This window comes from Neovison vison, chromosome 3 (genome assembly GCF_020171115.1).
Source record: "Neovison vison isolate M4711 chromosome 3, ASM_NN_V1, whole genome shotgun sequence".
Lineage (NCBI taxonomy): Eukaryota > Metazoa > Chordata > Mammalia > Carnivora > Mustelidae > Neogale > Neogale vison.
In genome coordinates, this window is record NC_058093.1 from 217,654,749 (window position 1) to 217,672,497 (window position 17,749).

Genomic DNA, 17,749 nt, shown 5'->3' on the forward strand with positions numbered 1-17,749 from the left:
AAAAAGTGTTCCTTCCACCTGGATTCTCTTATTTGAGCCCTATGTGGTCTTGAGTTCCTCCTGCTTGTGTAGTTAGCATGTCCTAAGTTGTTCTGCCTTTGTGACTATAATTTCAAACCTTCTTCCCCACAACAAAGCCTTTTGACAGAGTTACTCTTTCTGTACTCACACAAATGGAAACAGAAGAGATGAAAAGCCCTGGGGATGCAGTAGGTATATGTCTCAAATTGATCCTCTGCTAAGTACAACCTGAACTTCTCTGCCTCTCTCTTGTCTGGGTGGAGTTCCTTTCTGGGTTTAGTGATCTTGCATGGCATAGGAGGCTTAGGACCCAGGGGGCGCCTTTCAGCCGAAAAACACCTCGCTGCAGCAAGCTAGCTGGGAAGCTCCCAGTTCTAAAGAGAGGCTGTTTACCAGAAGAGCATAACAAGGGCAGGTCTGACTGCAAGGCTGGGACTGGGAGGCAGAGCCGATGCCAAGGCGACCCCGGTTGGACACTGGTTGGTCAATCACCCGCAAGATGAAGGAGGTGAGGATGCTCTTGGCCTGGGTGCAAACATTCCTCATCAGCAACATGCTCCTAGCAGAAGCCTATGGATCTGGAGGTGAGATTACAATCTTTCCTTCCTGCAGCAACTTAATGAAGTAGAAAGGGTAAAGCAGTTTCCCAAGCATGGCCAGGCTAGACAGAAAGATCACTGGGAATGAAGCTTTTAGCTGGCTTCTCTTATTCCAGGAAGGCTTCTCCACAGCCCCCCCCCCTTTTTTTTTTTTTTTTGCTCTTCTTTTTCCTCCTTTCCCTGTCAGGGTTTGCAGCTCCATATTTGCCATTAAGAACAAAAGCAAGTAGCCACTTTCTCTCCTTCTCCTTGCCTGTGGCTCATGAATGCATGGAGTTTGGGATTCATCTCCCCTACTCCCTAAGTCCTGCTCTTTTCTTGGTAGGGTTAGGGCACAGGCCCGCCTTCCCCATGCTCTCCTGCTGAGGGGAGTGGGAGTTTGGAGTCACATCCAAGCAGCGATGAGGTAGGTTCCCTCCAATTTGAGGCTCTCTTTTGCCTGACTGAATCAAGGCTTTTGTAGAATTCTCTTGGGAGGGAGTGTTGCCAGTGCTAGTGTGGCCATATCCGTGAAAGGAATACCCCAGTTTATGTAATGTGGAATTACAACACAGGGATCAATTTCAGGTCCGGCCACCCACCGACTCAAAACTCCCAACATCTCCAGAAAGGTACTCGAACCCAAGCCTCTCCTGCACACTCCTCCAAAGTGGCCACAAGTTCCAGAATAACAACCCCTTGCACTTGTGCAGTGCTTTCCGCCTTTCAAAAAGCAAAGCAAAGCTAACATGCTCTGACGGCTGAGTGAGGGCCGGGGACCAAAGAGGCACTTTAGATGCGCTTTCTCTTCCTTCTTTTTCGGGACTCACAACAACCCATCAATCAAGGCAGCAGGGGTTTTCCACATGAGGTCAGGGAGGCCCAGCCGGCCCGTGGTCGCCCAGGCGGGGTAGGCCCGGCTCCACTGCCGGTCACTCAGTGTCTGGTGGGTCTCCTCTTCCTCACAGACTGCTTCTGGGACAACGGCCACCTGTACCGGGCGGACCAGCCCTCCCCAGCACCGGGCGTGCGCTGCCTCAACTGGCTGCAGGCGCAGAGCGGCCTGGCGTCTGCCCCCGAGTGGGGTGAGTGTCCGCCGGGGGTGGCGGGCGGGCGGCAGCGGGCGGCGGGCGCGGTCTGGGTCCTGGCCCCGTCTCATGGCGCCTTCTCTACCCTCCCAGACGCCGGCAACCACAGCTACTGCCGGAATCCGGACCAGGACCCGCTAGGGCCCTGGTGCTACGTCAGCGGCAACGCCGGCGCTCCCGAGAAGCGGCCTTGCGAGGACCTGAGCTGCCCAGGTACCCGCCCGGACTCCAAGGACCTGGGGACCCCCGAAACCCCCACGCCCTGGAAGGCCTGGGAGCGGCTGTTACACCCGCCGCGCACGTGCGTCCGCGCGTCGCCGGCTGGCCCCGCCCCGCCCCCGCGCCGTCCGATTGGCCAGGGCTGTCTCCAGGCCTCAGGGCCTAAAGCCCATTGGCCACTGTGGCCTCTTGGAGTGAGCTCATCCTCCGCGAGCGCCTTGTAAACAACCGTGGGAGGCAAGGCCCCACCTCTTGGCCGCGCTCTCCCTCCCTAGTGCGCAGCCTCCGGGAGCTCACCGGGCTTAACTCCCAGCCCCACACCCTTGGCGAGTCTCTCAGTGTGTAGTGGTCCTTTGTGGAGCGTCTGCTGTGTGTTAGGCACTCTACTCGCAGCGCCGCTGGAAAGAAGGTGTTTGCGGGGATCTGAGCCTCAGAGAAGTTCAGCGACATATGGAAGGAAATGGCAGGGTCCAGATGAATCTGAAGTTTCTTAGATTCCAGAGCGAAGGCTGGTTGCTCCTGAGGCGGCTAGACCGTTCTCTGAAATTAGATTAAATGGGATGTGTAACGCATATAATTGGGGATTGGGATTGGGAAACAATGTGGATTCATGGATTGTTTCCTAGCGCAGAGGGAGACCCCTTTGAGAAGACGGCAAGGATTTGAACAAAGATTAAAGAAAGAGAGGCTCTTTCTTAGTCCTTCCTCTCACATTTGCCTTGTCCCAACTGTAGTGTCGCCCCCTCAGACCTGATCTCGCCCCTGGGGCAAGGATGGATTTCAGTGTGTGTAGGCATCCTAAGGTGAAATCCTTTCCCCTTATGTCCCCCAACACTCCAGGCCAGTTTCAGGTGTGAAATTCACTCAGGCCACTCTAATGAGACATATTTTACACTTCACCTCCAGAGACCACTTCCCTGTCCCCTCCAACCTCCACAACAGAAACTGAGGAGGCGTCTGAAGTGCCAAGTGGAGAGGAGGTGCAGTTGTTCGCTCCTGCCAACGCCCTGCCTGCCCGGAGTGAGGCAGCAGCCGTGCAGCCAGTGATTGGGATCAGCCAGCGGGTGCGGGTGAACTCCAAGGAGAAAAAAGACCTAGGAACCCTCGGTATGATTGTCCCAACCCCTCCTGTGCCAATCATCAAGAAATATTTTCTGATCGTCTGGGGTGAAGCTAATGGGACCTTGTGCCCTCTCCTTGGCAGGCTATGTGCTGGGCATTACCATGATGGTGATCATCATTGCCATCGGAGCTGGCATCGTCTTGGGCTATACCTACAAGAGGTCAGTAGCTTCTCTTCTGGGCTCTCTGAAAGGAGGGGAAGAAGGTGAATAAAGCCAAATCCACCTTCTTTGTGGCATACAGGCCTACAAAGGAACTGAAGTTTGAAAGAGGAAAACTAGCTTAAGATGTACAGACTTGGTTCTAGTCTTTAGCAGGTGACCTTGGACAAACTTTTTCCTTGGGGGCCTCTACTCCTCACCGAAAAGCCTTGTCAGGTAGGAGCTCTGGTTTCCCACTTTACAGATGAGAAAGCTTTCATCAGAGAGGTGAATTGACTTGTTCACGGTTGCAGTGCCTGGGAGTGGCAGAACCAAGATTCAAACCCAGCTCTTTTGATACCAGATTCTCTACTGTCTAACCCAAATGCCTGGTATGACATGAGTGGTGCTGCAGAAATCAGGCTGAACACTCATTGTAGGGTCCCAGAGGTTGATTTCTTTCTTTCTGTGAGTGACAAAATTCTACCAGAGGGGCACCTGGGCAGCTCGGTTGGTTAAGCCTCCAACTTGATTTCAGCTCAGGTCATGATCTCAGGGTTGTGAGATTGAGCTCTATGTTGGGCTCTATCACACTGGGTGTGGAGCCTGTTAAGATTCCTTCCACCCCTCCCCGTTTTAAAAAATACATAAAAATAAAATAAAATCATACTAGAAAAGGTTCCTAGCCACTCCTTTTGCAGTTGGGGCTTGAATATCCTGGACCCTAAGTGGGATCTCCTTCAGAACAGGAGGAAAAAAATGAGTTGGAGGACATAGAACCTGTTTGTTATTCATCACCACATAGGAGAAAGTCAGAGAGGTTCCTGGGAAACTCAGGGACCTGACCTGTGGCTGAAACAACAGGAGGAGAAATGCTCATTTTGAGAGGCTCTCTGAAATATCCTATGGAAAAGGCTCTCAAAGTCCATAGTGGGTGCATGGTGATAAGTCAGAGTTGCATTCATTTTTATAGCATTAGGAAAATTATTTGCCAGTCTGGGCAATATCAGGAGGTTTGACCTCTAGCCCTGAGTGCTTGTGATATTTCTCTTCTGTGGTCTGAGAAGGCTTTCTGAAAGGGAAGTGACATGGTAGCCTGCATTTTCTAGTGGTAAGAGCTATGACTGAGCTTACAGCCCTGGTGGGTCACCCAGCATTAAATAAACCTAGCATGTCCTTAGGGACTGTATAGTTACCCTCCTCATTTTACAGATGAAGAAGGGGAAGTGTTGGCTAACAATAGTGGCAAAAGTGAACATTTGCCATATGCCAGGCCCTGCTTCAAGCAATTTGCTGCTTTAACTCAGTTCTTACAATCACCTTTATGAGGCAAATGCTGTTATTATCCCCAGTTTACACATTAGGAAACAGACAAGAGAGGTTATTTACCTTGCGTGAGGTCACACACCTAGCATTTGGTGGAGCCAAGTCTTAAGTCTTGCCACAGACTATCTGTGTGATTTTGGACAAGTTGCTTCCATTTCCTACTGCAGAGCTTAGCTCATCGTGTAGCACATAGTAAGTGGTCAGTAAGTGATAGCTGTTTTTTCTTTTCTGTAAAATGTGAGTCTTGTACTAGCATTCTCTGAGCCCTGGTTCCTTCTCTAGTTTTCTATGATTCAGGAAGCAGGGGTTCAGAGAGAATCAAGTATTGACGTAAGAGGCTCTCCTGACTTCTGTTCTGAGGCTATTGCCCTTAGTGGAATGGTTAACATGGCAGGTCCAGGGACACCTGCTTGTTCATTTTAGCAAGTTAGAGAAAATGATGTGGTAGCCCTGGCCTGCAGTTCATAATCAGACCCAAACTTGTCGGCTGAGTTGAGTCCTTGAAATATTTCCTCCTTCCTCAGCCATTGGATAGCAGTTGGCTCTTCTCCAATCTTGTGACAGTTTCCAGGTGCTTGAACTGACTAAATGTTCTTCATTCTGAGCTCAGCTCTCATGCCCAGTAAGGAATCCAGGCCTTTTTTCTTCTAAATTTGCTCTCTAGGTTGTCACAGGACTGCCCCGAGGCCTAGAATTTACTGTCCTGTAAACTCAGGGCAAGGCACCAAGTCACCAGACTCCCTGTCACTAACCACCGGACCACCCCTTTCCTCAGCAAAAGTGCTCTGAGAACAGACTGTAACAGGAAACCACATGTGGGCTAGAGCAAGCTCTCAGCTCCCATCTCTCTCCAAAGTCAGAGAACAGTGTGTCCTGGAAAGAGCTGTTGAGTGTAGGTTCTGCTGTTACTCTAAACTTCAGTTTCTTGATTGTTGAATGGGGATATATCCCCCTCCATACACCCATACCCACCCACCCAAGAGTATCATAAGTATTAAATATAAGCAGAACACCGGTCAGGTTAGATAATCATAATAGCGGCCAGCATTTATTGCATGCTTTCTAAATAAATAGAATGTTCTTCTCTGATGATCTAGCTCAGGCCTCATGACCATATTTACAAGGCTCACTTTCTTTTTTTTTAAGATTTTTATTTATTTAACACACACAGAGAGATCACAAGTAGGCAGAGAGGCAGGCAGAGAGAGAGGGGGAAGCAGGCTCCCCGTCAAGCAGAGAGCCCAACGCGGGGCTTGATCCCAGGACCCTGAGACCATGACCTGAGCTAAAGGCAGAGGCTCAACCCTCTGAGTCACCCAGGCACCCCACAAGGCTCACTTTTTACACCGTTTTACAGTAAGCTGCTGAGACCTAGAAGAGTTAAGTGCCATGTCTAAGCTACATAGCCAGTTAAGATGTGTCCAAGGATTATCAGTATCTCCCCAAAGCCCAACAAGTCTCAGCAGCGTCATGCAAATTTGCTTTGAAATTGCAAAGTACAGTAGGAAAAATGGAAACTGAAAAAATAGCTGGGTCTGGAAGTCAAAAGAACCATGATGTAGTTTTGGAACTGCTGCCAATTCTGGGTGCGACAGTGGACAAGTAATTTACCTTCTCTGGTTTCCTCAGAGTTTCCTCATCTGTAAAAAGTGTAAAGGCAGGAGGTCAGATGTGATGATCCTCTGAGTTCTAATGTTTCCTAAAAAGACGATATTACCTGCTGGTGGCTACGGACAGTACTGGGTTCAAATCCCAGCTCTGCTATTTGCTTAAATAAATGATTAACCTCTTTGCACCTGCCTTCCCATCTCTGAAACAGGGATCCTAATAGATACCATATAGGTTTGTTGTGAGGATGAAATTAGACAGCGTAGTTGGGCATAGGGTTTGTGTGCATAGATTTAGCTACTTTGAGGAACTTTTCCTGAGCAGCAATATGGCACAGCACTACTTCCAACTGGGAAAATAGTGAAAGAATAATTGGAAGAAACCTATGTTGCATGAAGGAAGTCTGGGGTGTTCCCATCACCCCAAAGAGGAGTCAGAGGCAGGCAGCAGCTGCATTCACGCCAGCTGACTCTGGCCAGCCAAGCTCCTGATCATAGCTCTGTTGTAGTCATAGATAGAATTACTGTAACCCTTGAACTCTGCAAAGGACCAGGAGGCTAATGGGATGGAGCTTTCCCCTGGCTGGGAAGGACCAGCAGGAACCAGGCTTCCTCTCAGGGGAGTAGGGCCGCAGGTGGGGGTGGGTGAAGGCTCAGCCTGTCGGGTCTTTGTCATGGTTGTCTAGGCTACAGGGTTCAGCCAGCCAGTCTGCAGCTCCCTGTCCCTGCCCCAAGAGCGGTTTCTGTGCTATCCGGAGGGAACATTTATTTTCTGATAAAAAGGCAAGGGAAAAACTGTAAGTCAACACTACTCCACCCCCTTAGGAGAGGAGCTGAGTCAGTGAATAAGCCTTTTGTTCCTTCTTGGCTGCCAGACAACAGCCTGGCTGCCCCCCCTCCCCCACCAAGGCAGTAGGAAAGGACTGAGCTGCTTGATGGTCAATACAGCAGGCCTGGTGGTCTCTCTTGGATCTTGACAGGAGCTAGCGACAGCCTCTGCATCTCCAGACTCCTAAGCACCATTAACAGGAGGCCTGTGGGGTTGGGTGTGTTTTGAGGCTTCTAAATGAATGAGACTACAATCCAGATGAATCCCAGTACCTCCTTCCTTTACCCTTGGCTGTTCCTCCAGTCCTGTTCTCCTCCATTAGTATGAATTGATATATTGTCCCCTAAAGACTTATGATAAAGCCTGACCATTATCAACAGCTGGCCACAGCCAGGTGCTTGGTAAAGAAGGTAGCTGAGGAAAGCAGGACAACTCCAAAGCCTTAGTTTCTTTATCTATAAAATGTGGATAATATTATCTTGCAAAATTGGTGTGGAAGTACCCCAGTTTTACTATGTAAAGTACGTGGCATCCAGTAGGTGTGTAGGTAGCTCTTTTCATCTTGGATAATGGGAAGGTCATTTCCTGGCACCTTACTAGGTACTCAGGATGTGTGAGTTCTCACTTTCCTTCTTCCTCCAGCCCCTTAGATTCTGAAATTCAGGCCTCGGCAAAGGACACTTGCATACTCCTCTGCTTTTGTTAATTGCCTTTTGGCCTTCTGCTGGCTTGGGGTTCCCTTAATAAAATTAAATCCAGACCTTCCAAGTTTTCCCTTACTTGGGCAACCTTGAAGAATCTGGCTTTTTGTTTTATTATGGAAGGAGGTATTTCCTTCTGTGGTGGCAGCTGTAATTGATGAGCAGAGGGCAAAGTGAATCTTAAGCTGAGTGGGCATACACTTGGGCCAGACAGCCATCTTCCCATGTCCCTCCATTTCCTTTCGGGGTGCTCTGGGAATTATTTTGCTGCAGGAGTTGGTGGTAGCCAGTACAGAGGCTAATGATGAGGATGGGGTAAGTGCCTCAGGCTTGCATATGCAGATACTCAGTCACCCAGGGTGACTCAGGGAGATGAGCTCACAAATTTGCCTTCTGTGACCTTACAATGAAAAAATAGGCAATCAGAGCACATCTCATGTGAGGAATCTTACATGTCAGGGACCCTGAAGGTTATCAAGCCCAAGTCCTTGTTTTGCAAATGATAAAATTAAGGTCCAGAAAGAAGGGGAGCTGCTGAGGTCACATAAACAATAATTGCCTTGGCTGGTCAGTAGGAGTTTCCTTGGGAAACAGATTAAGATAACATGGCTTGGTGAGTCACTCATATTCAGGGCAAATCATAATAACCTCCTCTGTGAGTTTTACAGAAGTTCTGTTTTCAGAATGCATTCTCTTTCATTATCTTATTTTGAGACCAATATTGTCCCATATCACAGATGAGGAAACCAAGGCTCAGCAAGGCTAAGTGTTTTGTCAGGTGTCACTCAGCCAAGGCTGAGCTGGTATTAGAATGCAATAGAATTCGTTGATTTACAGATAGTTCTGAGGCACCTGTGCAGACTCTACCCCCTCCCGGTCCTGCTGTTTTCTCAATATCCCTCAGTCTCTAGAAACTTGTCATTGTACCTCATATGATGGATGTGTAATCCATCTGCTCTCCCTGAGGTCATCCATCAGCTGCCTGTTTCAAAGCCTCTTTGGGGTGGGCTCCTTCTAGGAAGATTTCCTCTGACAGTTGAGCCCATGTGTCTAGTTGTGACTTCAGAGTATGCTAATTTGGGTCCTGAGTATTGGTTCTGGTGTGTAGTGTGCTAGGCACTCACCAAACTTTTTGGCCTGGAACAGGCATGGTCCAGGCCAGTGGGAAGGACCCTACGTGTGCAGCCAGAAGACTAGGTTTGAGTCCCTGTGCCACCATTTCTTTGGGATGACCCTGATCAGATCAGAACTTCCCTGAGTATCAGCTGGAGTCGAACGGACTTGGGTTTGAGCCCATTAGGTTATTGGAGAGTTCCTTCACTTCTTTGAACTACTTCATCTCTAAAATGAATGATAAGACCTAATTTCTGGGGTTCGGCCAAGAATGAAGTGAGATAATGTACACAAAGTTCTTAGCATGGAGTGAGCACTCCTATTTGAATAAAATGGGCAATGCCATGTCTGATTGGGTCACTGAGCACCATGAGAATTCAAAGGTGTGTGAACATGGAGGGATCCGATAGTCACTGTTTCATTGTCTCCTATTGACCTAAACAGCCTTTAGTCCCTTTTGCCCCCTGCATGGGCTGGGGACAGTCCTTGTTTCCAGCCAGTGCTCACATCTTCCTTGAACTTTAGAATAAGAGAGCTGTCTTGGAATAGGTCAGTTTTCTGCACAACTTTATGAGTTAGGACTGAGATGGTTCACTGAGATGGTTCTCTGGGTCTCTTGGAGCCTTTGGCCAAAAGAACAAAACCGTATCTTGCTTTCAGTCTCTCCCCTCTACACTATCTTCACTGAGCCTGTCTGCAGCTGTGTGAGGTTCATGTTACTATACACCAGTTTTACAGATGAGGAAGCAGAGACCACAGGTGTAGGAGCTTCTTGTTAAGGCAGTGTGGCAGAATGGAAATCTCAGGTATCAGCCACAGATTTGCTCTGACTATGCTTAGCCCTTGCCTCTTCCTGGGTGCAGCAATGCTATTTAATGAGCAAAGCCACTCAGGAGGCACAGCCTGAATGCTTCCTTCTTTTCCTGCCAGGGGGAAGGACCTGAAAGAGCAGCATGACCAGCAGGTGTGTGAGAGGGAGATGCAGCGAATTACCCTGCCCTTGTCTGCTTTCACCAACCCTACCTGTGAGATCGTGGATGAGAAGACTATTGTGGTCCACACCAACCAGACTCCAGTGGACCTTCAGGAGGGCAGCGCTCCCCTCATGGGTCAGGCGGGCACTCCTGGGGCCTGAGCCACCAGTAATGGGCAGGAACCCAGGCAGATACTGGTACAGGACAGCCTACCCTCCTACAGTTGGGAGGAGCTAACTTTCTGTTGTGGTTAAAACCGACCCTCAACCTTTTTTTTTTTTTAAATTCTAAAACAGAAGCAGGTGTTGTGCTGAGGGGGGCGAGGCTAGGCAGGGTCTTACCAGTGTTCCTTCTCCATCCCTTGGAGCAGGATTTTGCCTATGGATGGAGACAGCAGCAGCGCACACAGCAGTGCTGCTGACAAGGGCTTCCAAACATTGCCTGTGCCCTGGAACTGAACCAGGGACAGACAAGGAGCTCCCCCAGGCTCCTCTGTGCTTTATTATCTAAGATGGCCTCAGTCTCCGCCCTTCCATTTGTTCTCTGTGGGCTTGAGTGGCGCATACTGTTATCCATAGTTCAGGTCAAGCGGGTCAAGAGGTAGTATTTAAAAAATATATTTAGTTTTTAAAATAGTTGGGATGTAACTCCCAACTGACCTCCGAGAACCAGAAATGAGTTCATACAGAAGTTAAAACTGTGGGTTGAGAATGGGATCTAGGCTGGGGGCTCCTGGGGGTGCTCCAGCTTGTTGGTGGTGATGTGCCTTGATAACCGTGGGCTGGCCCTGGGCCCAGGGACTCTTTCTATTTCAAAAAGAAGGGAAGGGATTCAGAATCACATTGAACATTCCACTTGGGAAGAGGGCAGAAAAGGATCCGCGGCTGCTTTAGGCCACAGGACCTGAGGGGGACCTGGGGTACCCTAGACAGTCTCTGTTCAGGGTGGATAATGACCTCTTCATTTTTCAGGGGTAAACAGCTAACTAACCTATGGGAATTACACTGTGGGACCTTGTGAGCTGCTTCTGCTTCTTAACTCAGAAACTAAGCTCAGAGTTTGCAGGTGGCTCTGTGGCCACTAGGCCAGTGCATTCCTCTGGGGTAGTAGAGCTAGCGTCACAACCCCTAAATCCTAAACAATCAGAACCATTGGAAGGGACCTTAGGGTTCCTCAAGTCTTTGGACACAGGGGCCCATAGAGGGAAAGTAATGCTCAAGGTCATAGAGCAAGCTGCTGGCATGGCCAAGAGGAGAGTAACATTTCTCCACAGCACTGTGCTGCCCTGAGCCAATGGCTCAGCAGGGCCTCCAAGCCCTGATGTCATACTTGGAGGCCTTAGCAGTGCTCCCTATCCAGTGCTTCCTTCCCAAAGCCCTTCCACTGCCCCACATGGAGAGGAGGGTCAGTAGGGACCATTCTCCTCAGCAGACTATTTCTGGGAGTGGTTTGCTGAGGGGACCTAGGCCTCATGGGTCCCTTGGTGTTAGTGATGCTGAAGAGAACAGTACATTACTGGTTTCTACTTTTCTATAAAATCATTTTCTCTGTGTACATGTTTTATATACCTCATTCTGATACCTGCATATACAGTGCAGGAAATTGCTCTGCATTTGACTTGTATAAATTAAAAAACAAAACAAAACAAAAACCCAAAACTCTGTATAGCCAAGTTTTCATGGGGTGCCAGGACACTCCTCTTATAAGGCGGCTGGGTTTTGGTTACCTTGTCCACACCTGTGTGGCAAGTGCTGTATGTCTGTCTATCATTAACCCTGGCCCTGTAATGGGGAGGCGGCAACTGAGTGGTGGGTAACTGCTGCCCCTGCGTTCTGTCATCACTAGGAATCATTCAGGTTGAAGCTGTAGGAAAAGATGGGTATGCTGGCTTCCTCACAAGTGATTTTGGTCACTGCAAATCTCCCACCTCAGCACTCTTCCCAAGGTGGAGTTAATTAAAATGAACATCCAGGCAGCCCTTAGCAGGGGCTGGAGACAGAAGTAATGGATGGTGTTGCAGCAACCAAAGAGGGGGATGGTCCTTGGGCTGCAGGGAGCAGCTTTAGCTTAGAGGAAGGCCCCTGTGGGGTTAACTCCTAGAGCTCCGGAAGAAGCTACCAATAGAAGTTGTTGGACTTTCAGCATGAGATTTCAGCAACATGTTCTCTACGTCTTGGAACACACAGGTGATCTCTGCCCATGCCTAGACATTGCTTATACTTCTACAAACAAGGGATACCCTAGATTATCAGTTTAGCCAGAAACCAGGTTCTGTCCTTAAATTGAACTCCTCAAGCTTTGTGAGAAATCACCTTCGGGTTCTATGGATTTATACTGTGCCCAGGATCCTACTGGCCAGATATTATCCTGTCCAGTGCTCCTATCTCCCATGTGCAGAAGCAAGGCAGGTCTTCTCTCAATCACTTGAAGGGAAACACAAGGGGTGGAGGTGACTTGCATTCATTTCTTCCCTTTATGAAGGTGGCACCCAGCACTGCAGAGAGGATATCCAGGTTTATAGGAGTATACGTGCATCAGAGGGTGGAAGTGCTGTCCCCAAAGGAAGGACTGGGTTGCCTTGTTCCTTGGAGCAGATTGGTGTCTATATAAAAGGGAGTCGGAGGTGGGGTGGGGCATGAGAAGTCCCCGCGCTGTGGGGAGTCATCAAGCAGGGGCCTTGAAAGTGGCCAGCAGACCACCCCACCCCCAGGTGTATCCTCCTGCTGAGTCAGGCCCCAAGTCAATTTTTCATTCTCAGTAACATCACTTATGTTAACTGCTTAATTTATTTGGTCTGCTCAATGGCCCACCATGGGCCCACCATTCCCATGCTTGCTGGGGACAGCTGAGGCACAACCAGCTGACTTAGGGTTGCTCAGAGCCAGGACTCAACCCTACAGCAAGCTTGCACACTCCACACATAAGTATGGTCTATAAAGCAGGTAAACTCTGTCCAAAGAGGACATCTAATCCCACAACTTATCAGGTCTATGTACAGTATTTTCACATGTCACCCAACAGATAAAGCAACAAAAACAGTATTAACATCAACCACTCTCCTGGATCACTCCCCCCCATTACCTCCCTCTATCCCCCCAAAAAACACAACCACCACACATTGCAATAATATCCCAAACCCATTCCCAATTTGTTAAATATGGTGCAAGCTCACAGACACACAGGAGGCGGCAAATTTTGTTGTGTTGAAGGGTCCCTGAAGTTCTGGGAGCCAATGTAGAGCACGCCTCCAGCGCTTTTGAGTGCCCATAGCTGTGCCAGGAAGCTGCAGCCAGGAGCTACAAGGAGCTAGTGAGCTGGGCCAACCAACAAGGGAGGTAGAAGCCAGAAAGCCCAGCTCAGGGAGCAACCTTCCCCAACATCCCAGCTCCACTCTGCCACCACCTCTTCCTACCCAAGTTGCTGCCTGGACCAGGCATGGTGAAGGGGGAGAAATGGCTGCCACAAGGGAAGGGCTGAGATTGCTGAGACAGCCATTCTCTTGGCTCATATGCTGGGCCTGTAGCAAGCCACACAATCCTCCAGAACCCACCCAGGACTAAGCTAATGGTCTGGGCTTCTGACTGAGGTGCCCACCAGGGAATGAATGACAGCAGCCAGAGTATGGGCTTTCTAAAGGGCAGGGCCCCTTTCTCTCCAGGCCCCCGTCTCTTGCTCCATTTGTGAGTGAGTGCTTGTTGCAGGTAGAGAGGCCCAGGAGCTCTCAGTTAGCCTCTAGCAGTACAGTTTGACAGCGTGAGGAGGAAGCTCCCCCTCACACTGATGTAGCCCCTAGGCCTGGGAGATGAGCAAACTAGCCCTTCCTCTGACTTCTGGCCAGTTCCACCACAAACGAAGGGACTCTTCAAAACCTGACGCCTCAAACCCTATCCCAGAGGGTGGGTGGGTGGGACACAGAGTGGAAGGGGAGGGGTAGCACCACTGTCATTTCACATCCTCGGACAGCTGCCTGGCCACCAGCCTTTCTCTTGTCCACACTCCCACTTGAAGTCCTCCTGTACCCAGCTGGACTAGAGACTTCAGAGCCCACGGGCAGGTTCACCCTGGAATCCTGCCCAGCAGGTCCAGGTCATGCTGATTAGTGTAAGGAAGAGCCTCCTGGAATCCCAATGCCAGGGAGGTCCCAAGTGGTCACAAGTAACAGATTCCTCCTGGCCCATGGGCCACGCTTTTTTTTTTCTTTTTTTTCTTTTTCTTCACAGCTTTCAGGCGAGTGTTGATCTACAGACAGTAACCATGCCCCCAAACCTTGATGTGTTTTCCTGGTGCTGCACCCGCTTGCCTCCTGGGGAGGTAGTAGGGAGGGCTTGTTCTGTTTCTAAACAAGCCGCCAATCCACAGGAAGCCTGGGTGACCCTGCCCACAGCAGGGATGGGGCGCAGAGGGGGCAATGGTGGATGCAGAACGCCCCCCTGCAGGGGGCTGGGCCAGGGCTAGGTGGGTGAGTCCCGGGTCAGGCCGTACTGCATGCTCACAGTGTGGTCCAGCTCTTCCAGCTCTGCAGGCAGCGGGATGCCCAGCTCTCCCAGGTACAGGCAGAGAGCCTCAAAGGAGTCCTCCAGTTTTGAGAATGCTGGTCTATTAAAAAAAAAAAAAAGAAGAGGGGGGTGAGTTGGAGGCAGGTGAGACAAGGGCAGGGCCACAGGATACTGTGTAAGGCCTGCAGCTCAACCACTTCCTAGTTGTGTGACCTTGGGCAAACCCCCTAACCTTGTGCCTCTGCAGGAAGCGGGGAGGTTACATAACTTTACAGCTACTGTGTAGGGCTGCTGTGAAGATGAGCGATAGCACTGTGACAAGGCTGGCCTTGCTACAGGGGGTAGCTTAAAAAAAGAAAGTCCAGGGGGAAAAAAGCTCATCTCATGTCTTGGAGAAAATGCAATCATCAAAGATGGAATTGGACTAAGTGCCTTTTTAAAGATTCTTTCCAGTCCTCAGACTGTTTCCACATCAATGGATCTGCTTAGGAAGGGACGTTTCATACTCAGCCGCTCTTCCCAAGGGGAAAACAAACAGCAGGCTCCCAGTGCTGTGGAAACAGCTTAGCTGGCCTGGAACCCTAAACCAGCTCAGGCTTACTCCTCCACCTCCTCCATGTTTTTGTTTAACCATCTTGTCACCTTCTCAGCAAGGCCCACTCTCACCACCGTATATAAAATTAAAATTCACACTCTACACATCCCTCTTTCTTCAGTTCTGCTCTTTTTTCCATACCATTTGTCACTTCCTAATATTCAGTGAAGGGTATTCTACCTATTGCTTATCATCTCTCCTCGTGAGAATGTGAGTTCCAGGAGGACAGGACCATGTCGAGCTAGGGTAGGCACTCAGTATTTTCTGAGTGAATTAAACATGGACAATTAAAATGACTAGGAAGGAATGTTAGCAAACAAATACTATGTAGCTTCACATTTTCTCCTCATGCTCTTACTCTGGTATTATTGAAGGACTGTAGTCCTTTGGCCCATGAGGGAACAAAATGCAGAGCCTCTCACCAGCAAATTCCAACTCTAACATGGGCCTTTGGAAACCATTTTAAAATAAAGGCTATGTACCAACTGGTTATCTTGAGGGGATGGAACAGGAGAATGAAGAGAGCTGAGGGGCATGATGGTTATGTAATCACAGAAAATGTGTACTTTCTGTGCTATATATTTTAGTCATATAGGAATTTTTTTTGAAGATTTACTTATTTAAATAATCTCTATGCCCAAAGTGGGCTCGAACTCATAACCCTGAGATCAAGAATTAGATGGTTCACTGACTGAGCCAGCCAGGTGCCCCTTGAAATTGTTTAAAAGAAAGGGTTTCTGAGAGCAGGGAAAAAAAGGCATAGATTTTAGTTGTCTAATGCAGAAACTTGGAAAGAACTGGGGTAGTGCTGACAATAATGAAAACCATTACCTGAGATGAATAAAGGTCATTTAAAAAATTTTCTTTAAAGGAGATGATTAGCTGAATGCATAAAGACATTCACTGCAGTACTACCTATTATAAGGAAAAACTGAAAAAAACCCGAGTATCTACATTATGTATATTATAACATGTTCGGACAGTCTCTTGAACTGAAGTTCATGTAGTCAAAAAAAAAAAATGATAAACAGGAAGACTGGGTAATGGAAAATGCAGGGCAAAATATAAAACTTTTCTTTATTTGAGAGTGTAACTAAATGTATTTGGACATAGATGAAAAACACTTATTCTATGAATTTTCTTCTGTTACAATTTGTTTTCATGGCTGTTGTCTGTGTTATATCTAGGTCACTCATGGCTATGCCCTTGTCCCCCTCACCACCCCACTGGGCATGTCAGAGGTGTTGGGGCGGCTTCAGTGGTTGACAGCTCCATCCTTGAGCTCAAGGCTTTTGCCACCCCCGCACCTGGCAAGGGCTTGGGGATGGCCAAGGCTGGGGCAACCATCCCAGGTCTATGTGAGCTGGCGGAAAGGGGCAGGATACCAACCTGCTCTCGGGCTCCAGTTTGCAGCAGATGGCAGCCAGGGGGAAGAAGGCTGGGGGGCAGTCTGTGGGGACAAACTTCTCCCAGAAGAGCTTTACGTTGAGGCCAAAGTCCAATGTTCGGGGCAGGCAGTCAGGATCTGCATACACCTGCCCGATGATCTGCAGATGAGAAGATGGCTGGTCAGGAATGGACTGTGGTGGGTGCGGTCACAGGGGAGTGGGATACTAGTGTATGGACAGGAAGGATGGGTAGAAGAGGGAGATAAAAACCAAGATTAGAGAACTGTCCCCCATGCCCAATTGTCACTAATTCAGACTCTTCTCTCAGCTCAGAATCTGGTTACTGAGGAGGGTTTAGAAGAGGCTTCATTGTAGTAGAAGCAAGAGGTTTCAAATTGGAGAGGCAGTTATACACATCCCACTCTGTCCTGCTGTGTCCCCTCATGTCTATGTCCCCTGTCAGAGTTCAGGCTCTGGAAAGTAAGGTCCTGGGTCAGATTCACGTCTGCAACCTTTCAGTGGCAGCCTTGTGCTTTGCACACAATAAATGTTCAACTGACTTCTACTGAAGAAAATAATTTTTTTTTAAAGATTTTTATTTATTTGACAGACAGACCACGAGTAGGCAGAGAGGCAGGCAGAAAGAGAGAGGAGGAGGAGGCAGGCTCCCTGCTGAGCAGAGAGCCCGATGTGAGGCTTGATCCCAGGACCCTGGGATCATGACCTGAGCCGAAGGCAGAGGCTTAACCCACTGAGCCACCCAGGCGCCCCTAAAGAAAATAATTTTTTAAAAAACCCTCCTTCATTATTCCAACTGTCCCTTGTCTCCTCTCACCATTTGTAGGAATTATAGAAGACTCTGAACATACGTGCTTGGCTGTTTCCAGACACACTGAGCTAAGCTCCTAATGGCAGCGATCTTTCCAAGACTCACTGTGTCCACCCCTAGTGCTCAGTACTGTGCTATACAGGCTGGCACTTGTTGCAGTGGCTACTTCCACTTGTGGGGCTGAGGACCAAGGGACTACTAGGACCCAGGGAAGGGAGACCAAAGGGAAAAATTACATTTGGACCAAGAGCTGGTCGGACAACTGTAAGGACCCTCTCATCTGCCCCTTACTGGCTGTGGAACTAAGAGCAAGTCCCTGCCCCTTTCTGAGCCTGTCTCCTCACCTGAAAAAACCCTGCCCAATCCTTCTCATGGGACCAAGGATTCCAGTGTGTCAAGAGACGTGTGATAAACTGTACAACCCTACACCACTTGTGTGGATTTTATGGTGGAAATGCTCATCATGAGGCGCAGTAGTCCCAGTACTAAGGCAGGGCAGAACTACTAGGCCCGCTGCCTCAGGCCTGGCCTCTGTGCTGGCTGGAACTCACCTCGCAGAGAACGATCCCAAAAGAGAAGACATCCACTGTCTCATCATAGCTCTTTCCTGGGGGAACACAGGAGAGCAGGCTGTTAGGTTTAGTCTCTTACCCACTCTGTACTGAGTCTGGGGAAAAACCAGGCCACAGCCAAGAACCAGGGCTAGAACAGGCTCCGCTGGGA

General features: G+C 49.1%; 2 protein-coding genes across 4 annotated transcripts in view; one reads left to right on the top strand and one right to left on the bottom strand.

The window, feature by feature from the left end:
- The first annotated feature begins 343 nt into the window (after positions 1-343).
- Positions 344-11,369, top strand: PIK3IP1 (phosphoinositide-3-kinase interacting protein 1). Its single transcript, XM_044243888.1, has 6 exons — positions 344-605; positions 1,568-1,684; positions 1,781-1,900; positions 2,813-3,013; positions 3,111-3,189; positions 9,675-11,369. Exons 1-6 carry the CDS (start codon positions 473-475, stop codon positions 9,877-9,879), a joined length of 855 nt encoding a protein of 284 aa, XP_044099823.1. The 5' UTR covers positions 344-472; the 3' UTR covers positions 9,880-11,369.
- Positions 11,370-12,485: 1,116 nt separating this feature from the next.
- Positions 12,486-17,749, bottom strand: part of LIMK2 (LIM domain kinase 2) — a 61,013-nt gene continuing 55,749 nt past the window's right edge. For all 3 annotated transcript variants that reach the window (XM_044243885.1, XM_044243887.1, XM_044243886.1), the window contains 3 exons: positions 17,578-17,633; positions 16,199-16,356; positions 12,486-14,314 (listed from right to left, as the gene is read on the bottom strand). In XM_044243885.1, the coding sequence (XP_044099820.1) occupies positions 14,170-14,314; positions 16,199-16,356; positions 17,578-17,633 (359 nt within the window). In that variant the 3' untranslated portion in view covers positions 12,486-14,169. The remainder of the gene's footprint in view (positions 14,315-16,198; positions 16,357-17,577; positions 17,634-17,749) is intronic.